Source organism: Ovis canadensis, chromosome 7, assembly GCF_042477335.2.
Source record: "Ovis canadensis isolate MfBH-ARS-UI-01 breed Bighorn chromosome 7, ARS-UI_OviCan_v2, whole genome shotgun sequence".
NCBI classification, from domain to species: domain Eukaryota; kingdom Metazoa; phylum Chordata; class Mammalia; order Artiodactyla; family Bovidae; genus Ovis; species Ovis canadensis.
Genome location: NC_091251.1, coordinates 90,148,526 through 90,161,746, shown reverse-complemented (window position 1 = coordinate 90,161,746; position 13,221 = coordinate 90,148,526). Strand labels below are relative to the sequence as shown.

Genomic DNA, 13,221 nt, shown 5'->3' with positions numbered 1-13,221 from the left:
CACAGTTGCATAACATATAACACACAGCAGTCACACAATGGTTCAAGAGATAGGCTCAGTTCAGTTCAGTTGCTCAGTCGTGTCCGACTCTTTGTGACCCCATGAATCGCAGCACGCCAGGCCTCCCTGTCCATCACCATCTCCCGGACTTCACTCAGACTCACGTCCATCGAGTCCGTGATGCCATCCAGCCATCTCATCCTTGGTCGTCCCCTTCTTCTCTTGCCTCCAATCCCTCCCAGCATCAGAGTCTTTTCCAATGAGGCAACTCTTCGCATGAGGTGGCCAAAGTACTGGAGTTTCAGCTTTAGCATCATTCCTTCCAAAGAAATCCCAGGGTTGATCTCCTTCAGAATGGACTGGTTGGATCTCCTTGCAGTCCAAGGGACCCTCAAGAGTCTTCTCCAACACCACAGTTCAAAAGCATCAATTCTTTGGCGCTCAGCCTTCTTCACAGTCCAACTCTCACTTCCATCCATGACCACAAGAAAAACCATAGCCTTGACTAGACAGACCTTAGTCAGCAAAGTAATGTCTCTGCTTTTGAATATACTATCTAGGTTGGTCATAGCTTTTCTTCCAAGGAGTAAGCGTCTTTTAATTTCATGGCTGTGATCACCATCTGCAGTGATTTTGGAGCCCCCAAAAATAAAGTCTGACACTGTTTCTACTGTTTCCCCATCTATTTCCCATGAAGTGATGGGACCAGATGCCATGATCTTCATTTTCTGAATGTTGAGCTTTAAGCCAGAGATAGTCTGGAATACATTAAATACTGGCCTTCCCTGGTGGTTCAGTGGTAAAGAATCTGACTGCCAACCCAGGAGTCACGGGTTCGATCTCTGGGTCGGGAAGATCCCCTGGAGAAGGAAATGACAAACCACTCCAGTATATTTACCTGGGAAATTCCGTGGACAGAGGAGCCTGTCAGATCAGTTCAGTTTAGTTTAGTTCAGTCGTTCAGTCGTGTCTGACTCTTTGCGACGCCATGAATCACAGCACGCCAGGCCTCCCTGTCCATCACCAACTCCCAGAGTTTACCCAAACTCATTCCATAGAGTCAGTGATGCCATCCAGCCATCTCATCCTCTGTCGTCCCCTTCTCCTGCCCTCAATCCTTCCCAGCATCAGAGTCTTTTCCAATGAGTCAACTCTTCTCATGAGGTGGCCAAAGTACTGGAGTTTCAGCTTCAGCATCAGTCCTTCCAATGAACACCCAGGACTGATCTCCTTTAGAATGGACTGGTTGGATCTCCTTGCAGTCCAAGGGACTCTCAAGAGTCTTCTCCAACACCACAGTTCAAAAGCATCAATTCTTCGGCGCTCAGCTTTCTTCACAGTCCAACTCTCACATCCATACATGACCACTGAAAAAACCATAGCCTTGACTAGACTCACCTCAGACTCTATTTATTATAGTTCATTTTCCTCTCTCCATTTTCCAGGTTTTCTCTAATGCTATTAAACTTTTATTTTAATAGTAATTTATTTTTAAATATAAAACCACAGTTCAGTGTAAGTTTGCAGACAAAGAAAGAAAAAGCAACAGAAATATAAAGCATGTCAACAGTATCCTAATTGTGCTTCTTGGTTACTTGACTGATTTGAACTCTAAAGCTCAAGAAGAATCAAATAATCTTTTTTTTTTTTTTAACCTGCAAATCCATATTCCAAGACCAATACTACTATGTCTACAAACAGAAAAAAAAAAGACATGTTCTAGTGGCATAAGTATAACAAACTTAAATTTGGAACTAACTAGACATCAGCTATCTTTTTAAATGCACATAAAATTGCTGAATAAGGAAACAAACTCTTATGTTATTAGTTGAAAATGTCAGCTGAGACAGGTATGAAACATTCCAGAGTAGTTTACCTACTGAGTTATAAACATTACCATTCCATTTCAGCATAAGTTACATGGAGAACAAGTTTCATGTGTGTTTATAAATACTCTGATTGCGAAATACATACTTTAAATATTGTAATCTTAATTTTTCACATAACAGAATCGTCTCCAGATGCAGAAACTACACAGCAAAACACCACTGGACTTCACAAGATCGAGTGTCAGTTCTGTTCACCAGTCAGACGTGAAGCTTTCAAAGAATTCTCACACCCCCTGGGGTGACAAAAGTTTGGAAAGAAGGACAATGAGAAAAGTATGCATTTCTTTACACTCTTTCCTCAAATATATATCTCCTTTGGACTACAACTGCTTTTTTTCTTTAAAGAGGAAGTTTACTGGTGTTCACATCAACTGAAAGAACAACAGATATTCTTCAAGGAGGTTAAGGGTTTTTTTAACAGGTTTTTATCATAAAAAATGACCAATCACAAGACAGTGAGAAATGGAATTTAGAAACAGAACCTGACATAATAACCCCACAAAAAGGATTAGAATTCAAATAAAGTGGCAAGTTTTATATATGACTTTCTATTCCAAGATTATCTAAAGGACAGAACTCATGGAGAATATTTCAACAAATGTAACCAAAAAAAAAAAAAAAACCTAAGAAGTATGTCACTACTTATTTGTCAAAGGCAGTAAATGTCTTTGAACATTACAGCTGGAGAGAATTGTATAGATCAGATCAGATCATACAATGTCACAAACCTTTACTTTTATATTAGTTTTCAGTATTTTTATTTCTAACATAGAAAACTTTTCCTCAGCCTAATGTTAGAGGAAACTTTGATTGAAACCACTCACCCTGGCCAGGCACCATGGTAACCATTTGCATGAGTTATTTTACAACAGGAGGTCCTGGCAAGGAACACAAAGCAAGCCACCAGCAACCTGAAGAATTCAGGAAAGGTCAAAAGGAGACCCCATGTGTCCTACCACTTCCCAGAATCCTTCTCATTGGCATCCAACTTGGCTGAGCAATGTGTGACCCACCAGGAAGGACCCTGAGTGAGCAAAGACAACCAGGAAGCTAACCCCATGGCCAGAAACCCTGAGACTGCAAGCAGTCCTCCTAGGCTCCCTTACCCTCCTGCTCTCTGCCTAGGCACCCTTTCCCAATAAAGCCTCTTGCACGTGTGTCTCCTCCGACAATTCGTTTCAGAATGTTAGACAAGAGCCCACTCTTGGGCCCTTAACTACAACTTACACAAACAACTTAAACATTTTATTAGAATAAATTCTCTGAAATAAAACTGTCTACTATTTAAAAGAATTCTAGAACTCTAAAGAGCTTCCCTAGTGTCTCAGCTGGTAAGGGATCCACCTGCAGTGCGGGAGACCTTGGTTTGATCCCTGGGTTGAGAAGACCCCCTGGAAAAGGAAATGGCTACCCACTCCAGAATTCTGGCCTGGAGAATTCCATGGACTATACAGTCCATGGGGTCGCAAAGAGGTGGACACGACTGAGCGACTTTCACTTTCGCTTTTCACAGCTCTAAAAGGCCTAAAAAAATCATCAAACCCCCTCAATTTACAGGTTTCAAATTTGCTTCTTGGATTAATTTGGGAATTTAAAGTAAGTGTTAAACAGAAGCAATTGAGGAGGGAGGACTTGAGCATATGGAAAAGGGAAAACCAGATGTACACACAACACAAAGAGCCCTGGTTACATTTAGTTTCCAGCAACAGTTGGGGAAATACGGTAGGGGAAGGGGAGGGGAAAGGGTGTTAATGTCAGTGATATCCTTTGAACTGCGTCCAAGTGTTTCTAAGACAGTCTAATTTTTAAGGAAAACATTCCTTCCCCCAGCCAGCAATTGCAAGCTTCTTCCTTATTTAATTGGCATCAGAATCTATACTTGCTTGCTATAACTGTTTTCTCTTTACCTTCTAATTGTGCATATAAGAATACAGGAAAAGAGGAAAAGTAAAGCTAGTCTTAAAGGTGATGCCATGTGGGAGGAGCTGAAAAAAATGTTATAAATCATCATCTGTATGTGATAATATGAAAAGATCTCCAGTATCAATCCAGAATCTAGAAAGGAAGTTTGACCGATGAGAGGGAATACATATAATACTGTTTTTGTGGGAAAAGCACACACACCCACATACAAAACACTATGTGTCTTTCATAAGCCTATTTATTGACCCCTGCAATCTATCTCTAAGTCAACGCACATAAAAAGGCTTGCTTCGAAGGACAGACACCAAGCTGAAAATAGACATCGTTTTCTGGTTTTGGTGGGGAGGTAACCAGGCTTGGGCTTGGGGATCATGGCAATCAAGAAAAAGCATTCTGTGAGTAGAGAGCAAGGAACAGTATGATCAAAAGTACGAGGAGAGGATAAGCTCAGGAAACCACAAGGAAGCTGGTGGAACAGAGGTGGAGGGAGACGGAAGTGTGGCAGAAAATGAGGCGAGAATAAGCAGATTGGGGCCAGACTATGAAACCCTTGCCTGACCAGCTAAGGAGTTTAGACTTTATCCCCTTGAAGGCAATGGGGGCCCATCAAAGGTTTTTAAGTCAGAAGATGGTATGATCAGATCTGTCTTTAAAGAAAGGTTTGACAGCAGTATGGAGGATGGATTGTAAAACGGAAAGCCTGGAAGCAGACAAGCATCTCTCCTAAGAACTGAAAGATGAAAAGGGCCTAAACAAGGCCTATGGCTATGAGAATGGAGGAGAGGAAACATATTCAAAAGCAGTTCTGGAGGACAGAAGAGACAGCACTTGTGGATCGATTGGCTGGGAAACCTAAGAGAACATAAGAACTCAAGATGGATGTGAGGCTTCCAGCCGAGAGGATGGAGAGCTATTAACGAAGAGAGAGAACACAGGATGGGAGGAGGCTTCAGAGACAGCGTGTGGGGAAATGAGATGGAGATTTGGTGAGCTACATACGAAGCTATCAACTTTTAGCAAGCTCCAAAAGGATAAGGATCTTGTTTGCTAACTGTCTCTGTGCTCTTGCACATAGAGCAATACCGTGTGTTTAAGTTTGTGAGGTTGTGAGGATGGTGCTAATGCTAAACTATCCCAGGATAATTGAGGCTTGACAATATTCAAGATAGCTCTTCAAAGTGCCTGTGTGGAAAGGAAATACGAGACAAGGTGGTTTGTTTTACTTTCTTGTCAAATTTCGTCTATGGTCGTTTCCAAAATAAATTTCCAATAATAATAGGGCTTTTAACAAGAAGGCCTATTACTAAGGGCAGCCTGTGGCAGACCATAATACCTCTCAGACTTTACATTCTACGCATTCCAATAATCAAGTCACCTCACCTTTAATTCTCTTTCTTGTTCAGGAACCTGTAGTACCGCTTAAGATTCTAAAACCTGCCACACCCAACAGTCAAACATAATCAGAGCCATCTAAACAGTCTGAAAAAACAAAAAACAAAAACAGTGCTGTTTTATTTGGAAAACCTTAACAAGGGGGATATAGGGGGAAAAAAAACATTTGTTCCGGTTAATGCTGTGCAATGTTTTCTGGGGTTTGCCTCCTAGGCATGCTGAAATCATAACTAAATAAATCAACTCCGGCAACACAAAGAAACAATACTCCCTTCCCCCTTGGACGCCTGAAGGAAGAATGGCATCTTCTCCATGATGTGCACACACGTTGGAGCTGCTTCGTTTTTAATCCTCTGCCAAGTCAAGTTTTAGTTTTATTTTAATCTCAGCAACCACAGTAAATTCCAAGTCTTTGACAAGTAAATGCTTTCTTCCTCACCAAAATCCCACTCACTTTCCTAACTTCTGGAACTTAGGAGTTCAATAAATGCCTGCCCTGCAGATCTTTCTTCATGAGGAAAAAAATAAATACACTATAAATTAAGTGCACTTCCTCACATTTACAAATTAGTCTACATGTGAAATAGGTTAAGATAAAATTGTATCTCTCCTGCCCATCATTTAAAATATACATATATATATATACACATATATATATATATTTTTTCACATGTACTGTAGAGGAAAGAACGGCACAGAAAGTCAGAAGATCTGGGCTGAAGTTCCATACATTTCACATTAGTTAAGCAACTTTAAATTTGGTTTCTTTATATCTAAAAGTTAGGGAAATAGATGAGATGGTTTTTAAAGGCTCCTCCCTTTCACCTTAAAATTCTGATTCTTAAGATCATAGCTATTACTTGATTTTTCTTTTTTTAACACACAGTAAGCAGTCACTCAAAAAAAAAAATCCTAAGAAAAACACTTTTCTGGTAAAATGGAATAAATCTCAGAAATTACCTAATCTGTACAGCTTTGAAACTATATTCCAAGAGTTATAAATTGTTTTATTTATTGGGAAGTTTCTAACTGTTTAAAGAAAAAGACTGCAAACTACTAACCTAATCCAACTCTGAAATTACAGACGAAGAAACTGAGATCAAGACTGGAAGAAGTGTAACATATCCATAAAACACTGTGAGCTGTTAAATACCATGGCGAGAGGAAAAGGGTCATAATAAATTTTTTCTTAAGGAGGATCAGTTCAGTTCAGTTGCTCAGTTGTGTCCGGCTCTTTGCGACCCCATGGACTGCAGCACGCCAGGCTTCCCTGTCCATCACCAACTCCCGGAGCTTGCTCAAATTCATGTCCATCGAGTCAGTGATGCCATTCAACCATCTCGTCCTCTGTCATCCCCTTCTCCTCCTGCCTTCAATCTTTCCCAGCATCAGGGTCTTTTCCAACGAGCTAGTTCCAATCAGTCAGTTCTTGGCCTAAGTATTGTAGTTTCAGCTTCAGCATCAGTCCTTCCAATGAATATTCAGAATTTATTTCCTTTAGAATGGACTGGTTTGATCTCCTTGCAGTCCAAGGGACTCTCAAGAGTCTTCTCCAACACCACAGTTCAAAAACATTAATTCTTCAGCTCTCAGCTTTCTTTATGGTCCCCCTCTCACATCCATACATGACTACTGGAAAAAACATAGCTTTGACTAGACAGACCTTTGTTGGCAAAGTAAACGAGGATAGTCAATTCTATATCTGAGAAACTATATATTAAGTATAAACCCATTTTTCAGGATAATAAATTCATTGTATCATTTTCACTAGTCTGTCAATATTCAAATAATACAAAATAAACAATGAAAAATTCAACAAATGACCCAAAATCTCACCACTGAGAAATATTCAGTATTAAGATTTAGTGAATATCACTCCAGACAGCTACTCACATATACAGATAGAAGTATAAACAAAAATAAATTTATTATTTCTAGGATGAGTATATCCAGTTTTAAAAATAAGTGTATACTTACTTCTAAAAAATATGAGTATACTCACTTTTAAAAACAGTAAAAATATATCAATGCTAATTTTACTTGAAAATAACAGAAGTTAAAATGAAACTGAAGCAATTTTAAACTTTAGACAATTGCTTCTTCACTCAAAAAAAATTAATTATAAAACATCCATGTTTAAGAAAAATTATAAAAAATCAGAGATTAATATTACTTTAAAACTACTTTAAATTTTAGACTTTATTGACTGAATTGTTGCTATGAAAGATAAAGAGATTAATAATTTCCATTTCCCTTCCACCCACCTCCCAATATTTGTTTTACTTTGCTATGGTGTATAATTTTCACATCCTGTTACCACAGTTTCTAAATCTGAGACATATATAAAAGTTTTTAATATTCAAAACCAGTTTTGTTTTGATTCATCTCTTGGTTGGCTTAATTTTAACAAGTGAGTTTTCCAGGGATCTCACAGATACTGTATTCTCAGGGTTCTTTCACATTTGAGGATTACATGCCTGCTACCTATATTCTTTAATAACTTGTCTAGATACAATATTCTTAGTCATACTTTCCTGTATCTGAACTTTGTTGACACAGCTTCTCTAGTATTACACTTTGTTGTGGAGAAGTTTCAGACCACTCTAATCTTCTCCCTTGCAGATGACTTTTGCTTCTGTGTAATGACTGAAGAAGTCTCTCTTCAGACACAACCAAGATATGAGTTGATACTGATTCTTCTTTACCAATTTCAGTATCCGGTGCGTATGTTTAACCTGCAGATTCAGCTGTTCATTTCAGTTAAGCTTTGCTATTTCAATTCTCTGAATACCTTTTTAGTTCCATTTGTTTGACTCCTCTTCCTCACAGACACCAGTAATCTTTTCCTTGACTCGCCTTGTGTCATATCTTTCATTGTTAACCAATATGCTTTCATCTTTTACCCGTTTTTACGGGGATTGTGTCAAGCTTTTGCTCCAACCCATTAAATTTTCAGCCATCTTTATTCTATTCCTTATTGGTTCTCCACCACTTACTAGTTTTTTAATGGTGTTGTTCTAGTCCAAAACTTGTTTCCATAGCTCTACAATCTCACTTTTCATCAATGAGCATATTTTTAAAGTGTATTTATTATTTTAATTATGTATATTGTGTTTATGTGTGCATAAATTGTGTTTGTGTGTATGAAGTCCAAAAGGCTATCAACAGAATTTTAATAGCTTTCTGCTGTAGTCAGTGATTTTTTCTTTTTGCCTATCTAAACTTCCTAAATATTTTTGAATACTGTTACTCGTACACAGATATTGATAGGCACTAAAACATATAGAGCTTATATAACTATAACTTAAGTATCCAGCTAAGCACTAACCATCTTTATGTCAATGATCCAAAATACATAACTTTCAAAGAATAAAGTTCTTCCTCAAGCTATAAGTAGTAGTAGTAAGTAGCTTTGAAAAAATAGCAAAGTAAGCCATGTTGGTATTCTGATCACCAGCACCCCATCTGTCTGAGACAGAGATACAGAGCATGTGTGAAAGAAAACTTCTCCTTCTTTTTTCCTGACTGATCTCGTTCTTCTGTTTCAGAGGTTAAGAAAATAAGGACCTTAGAGAATTTCTCTTATCAAACTGTATCTGGATAAAGAAATTCCTTTCAGAGTCTGGGAAATTGTTGATTAATATGTCCAGGCATCATCCAGTGTTCTCAAAAATATATTTCTCTTAAATATATTTCCTCTTAGGTATATTGTGTATATATGGATAAACCTATACTCTGATGCTTTCAAATTACTAAAATCCCTGAGACAGAGTCCTGAAACAAGAGCCAAGATATAGGTTCCTCTGAAATGCTGCACTGAAGAAAATAAGAACCTTCACTGATAACTAACAAATGTGATTTATGGAAATTAATCATAAAAGACTTAAATATTTTTTAGAAAGAGATGATGTCATGAAAAGATCAAGTGAAATGAAATCAAATCACTCCTGAATTTGAGTCTCAGCTCCTATGAAACTGTGTGACTTTGAATAAACGATGGTTTATTCAGCTTCCCTGAACTTGATTCTTCTCCTGCTGAATAGATGAACAGCATATTTAAATACTTCATATAGAATATCTATTTTATATTTGTATATTTCAAAAAGTTTATAAAGTGGTTTCATAAAAAAAGTCTTATTCTTGGTAGGAAGAGGCACATTATAATTGATAAATGTTTTTAGATGTCTTTATATATATACATACATATATAGGAGAAAGAAGATATAACATGGTAACTTTTAACTGTTTTATAAATGAACCTTTAATCATCTAAATAACACAAGATACATAAACATATTTATTCCTGGGCTATCTTCATTTTTCAATGCTAATATAAATTTTAAAAGTAAGTATTGCCCAAAGGAACCCAAGAGAATCAAACAGAAACCTTCAAAAAGCTTAAAAATCATAATCTAAATTTTAATATTAATAATATTGATCCAACCAGTCCATCCTAAAGGAGATCAGTCCTGGGTGTTCATTGGAAGGACTGATGTTGAAGCTGAAACACCAATACTTTGGCCACCTCATGCGAAGAGTTGACTCATTGGAAAAGACCCTGATGCTGGGAGCGATTAGGGGCAGGAGGAGAAGGGGATGACAGAGGATGAGATGGCTGGATGGCATCACCAACTCAATGGACATGAGTTTGAGTGAACTCTGGGAGTTGGTGATGGACAGGGAGGTCTGGTGTGCTGTGATTAAATGGGTTGCAAAGAGTCAGACACGACTGAGAGACTGAACTGAACTGAACTGAATATTGATTCTCCTTATAATAAGATTTGTTATGTTACACATACAGACCTCAATAAAGTATAGAATAAAAAATAAAAATGAAGAATCTAGAAATCATATAAAAGAAATGTCACTTATAATAGGTTAATACAAAAAGGGTTACATAAAAAGCTGACTATAATAAAAGCTGTAACAAGTAACCCCTAAAAGTTCTCTGAAATACAACAGAAAAATTCATGATAAATCTAGAGAAAGAGCAGAAAAGACAAGGTAAAGGAGAAAAGAAAGTTTTTAAGGAAATGTTTAAAGGTACCTTAAGAGTCTAAGATGTTTCTTTTTCGTGTTCGGAATGTTCTAACAAAACTAAACTTAATAATTGTGTCCACTCAATGACTTTGTTACCCAGATATATACTTTAGTGATGCAAGTTTTAAAAGATGGATAATCTGAAGGAGGACACAGTAGTAAAATTTGTTTTTACTAAAACAAAGAGTTGGGAGATCTTCAAAAAATACTGACTTCTTACTCACTTGGCTCCAGCTCCATTTGATCAAACTTACATTGAACCCCCAACACTATTCCAGAACCCCATCCCCAAAAAGAATAGGGATGGAAACAGAGGATTTTTTTTTCCACTTAACTTTTATCTGAATTTTCTGTTTACTGTATTCAGCCTTGATTTCATACCAAGTTTATTTGACAAGCACTGGTGGTAAAGCTAGACACTAAATTTTTCCTTCATGAAAACCAACGTGGGTGGCTTCTCTGTATTTTTCATTTTTTTACAAAAGGGTGCCTCTTTGTGGTGGTGTAAAACCTCATATAGCTGCAAGAGACATTGGGCTGCCCAGCCTGAGTAGGCATTCAACAGTTAATCTCATCTCTGTGTTCTACTGGATTCATTGTTATCAGAAGATGTGGCCAATCTGAAGACAGGAAAGAAAAGAAATACATAAATCAATCATCATCATCAAACAAAAATAAAGCTCCACGTACAGAGCTATATGCTAAGCATTATGCAAAGCAAATAGACATCATCCCTGCCTTCCAGAAGCCTCCATCCTAGCGCAGATGATGTTGACACAGACATATAAACAGACTTTCACAATGCAGAACAGAGACGTGATGGCTGCCAAGGCAGAAATAAATCAACAACGACTAAATATTTACTAAATGTGAGAGATTTATTATGTGTAATGTATTTTGTATAATACATGGAATAATCTCTGGAATTGGTGAGTAAAGATACAATTCATTGTGTCCTGACTTTAATCCATTTCTGACTCCTTATGTTTCAATCTTACAGTCTTACAGTGACTATGTACTGCCCTATAAAAATAAAATGATAGCATTTAAATTTCTGCCAGGCAGAATATACTGTAAGTGCACAGACATGATGATAGAATAAAGAAAATTTTATTATGATTTCTAATGAAATGAATCACTATAGCAGTTCAGTTTTTAGATACCTTATCAAAAATATTCTCATATAAATACATTTCATGATACAAAGACATGACCTTTCGAAATGGTTGATCTGAACTTTTGATAAGAGACAGGGAATCTGAGAATTATAAATGGTACTGACATTCCTCATCAAATATTACCTGTCCTATTTCTCTGCAGCTTGTTCTGGTCATCTTTCTTTCTTTCTTTCTTCCTTCTTTTCTCCAATTTCTTTTTACCTCTTTTGTCTTCCTGTAACTGCAGGATCTACAAAGGTAAGATAGGTATAAGAAGCTCCCCAAACAGTGGGAGAGACCCAGGGACCTTTTTTTTTCTTTTTAGAAAAGGAAGGAGCCTATTTTTTCAGTTCAGTTCAGTTGCTCAGTCGTGTCCAACTTTACAACCTCATGGACTGTAGCACACCAGGCTTCCCTGTCCATCACCAATTCCCAGAGCCTATTCAAACTCATGTCCATGGAGTCAGTGATGCCATCCAACCATCTCATCCTCTGTCATTCCTTTCTCCTCCCACCTTCAATCTTTCCCAGAACCAGGGTCTTTTCCAATGAGTTAGTTCTTTGCATCAGGTGGCCAAAGTACTGGAGTTTCAGCTTTAGCATCACTCCTTCCAATGATTCAGGACTGATTTCCTTTAGGATGGAGTGGTTGGATCTCCTTGCAGTCCAAGGGACTCTCAAGAGTCTTCTCCAATATCACAGTTCAAAAGCATCAATTCTTCGGTGTTCAGCTTTCTTCACAGAAAGCTCAGAAGCACAGAGCTTCACAACTCTCACATCCATACATGACCACTGGAAAAACCATAGCCTTAACTAGACGACCTTTGTTGGCAAAGTAATGTCTCTGCTTTTCAATATGCTGTCTAGGTTGGTCATAACTTTTCTTCCAAGGAGCAAGCGTCTTTTAATTTCATGGCTGCAATCACCATCTGTGGTGATTTTGGAGCCCCAAAAAATAAAGGCTGTCACTGTTTCCATTGTATCCCTATCTATTAACCATGAAGTGATGGGACCAGTTTTCTGAATGTTGAGCTTTAAGCCAACTTTTTCCCTCTCCTCTTTCTCTTTCATCAAGAGGCTCTTCAGTTCTTCACTTTCTGCCATAAGGGTGGTGTCATCTGAATATCTGAGGTTATTGATATTTCTCGCAGCTATCTTAATTCCAGCTTGTGCTTCATATGGCCGGGCATTTCATATAATGTACTCTGCATATAAGTTAAATAAGCAGGGTGACAAAATACAACTTTGATGTACTCCTTTCCCGATTTGGAACCAGGCTGTTGTTCCATGTCCAGTTCTAACTGTTGGTTATTGACCTGCATACAGATTTCTCAGCAGGCATGTCAGGTGGTCTGGTATTCCCATCTCTTTCAGAATTTTGCACAGTTTGCTGTGATCCACACAAAGGCTCAGCCATAGTCAATAAAGTAGAAGTAAATGTTTTTCTGGAACTCTCTTGCTTTTTCGATGATCCAACAGATGTTGGCAATTTGATCTCAGGTTCCTCTGCCTTTTCTAAATCCAGGTTGAACGTCTGGAAGTTCACAGTTCATGTACTGTTGAAGCCTGGCTTGGAGAATTTTGAGCATTACTTTACTAGCATGAGAGATGAGTGCAGTTGTGTGGTAGTTTGATCATTCTTTGCCATTGCCTTTCTTTGGGATTTGAATGAAAACTGACCTTTTCTAGTCCTGTGGCCACTGCTGAGTTTTCCAAATTTGTTAGCATATTGAGTGCAGCACTTTCACAGCATCATCTTTCAGGATTTGAAATAGCTCAACTGGAATTCCATCCCTCCACTAGCTTTGTTCGTAGTGATG

At 37.9% G+C, this 13,221-nt stretch overlaps 1 protein-coding gene across 4 annotated transcripts in view; it reads right to left on the bottom strand.

The window, feature by feature from the left end:
• Positions 1-13,221, bottom strand: part of RAD51B (RAD51 paralog B) — a 615,635-nt gene that overhangs the window by 492,700 nt on the left and 109,714 nt on the right. Inside the window, exons 8-9 of one of the 4 annotated variants that reach the window (XM_069596891.1) lie at positions 11,546-11,651; positions 9,441-10,864 (exon numbers count right to left, since the gene is read on the bottom strand). The exons of the other annotated variants lie outside the window; for them this stretch is intronic. Coding sequence (XP_069452992.1) covers positions 10,803-10,864; positions 11,546-11,651 — 168 coding nt within the window. The 3' untranslated portion in view covers positions 9,441-10,802. Of the gene's footprint in view, positions 1-9,440; positions 10,865-11,545; positions 11,652-13,221 lie in introns of those variants that run through there. 4 annotated transcript variants of the gene reach the window in all.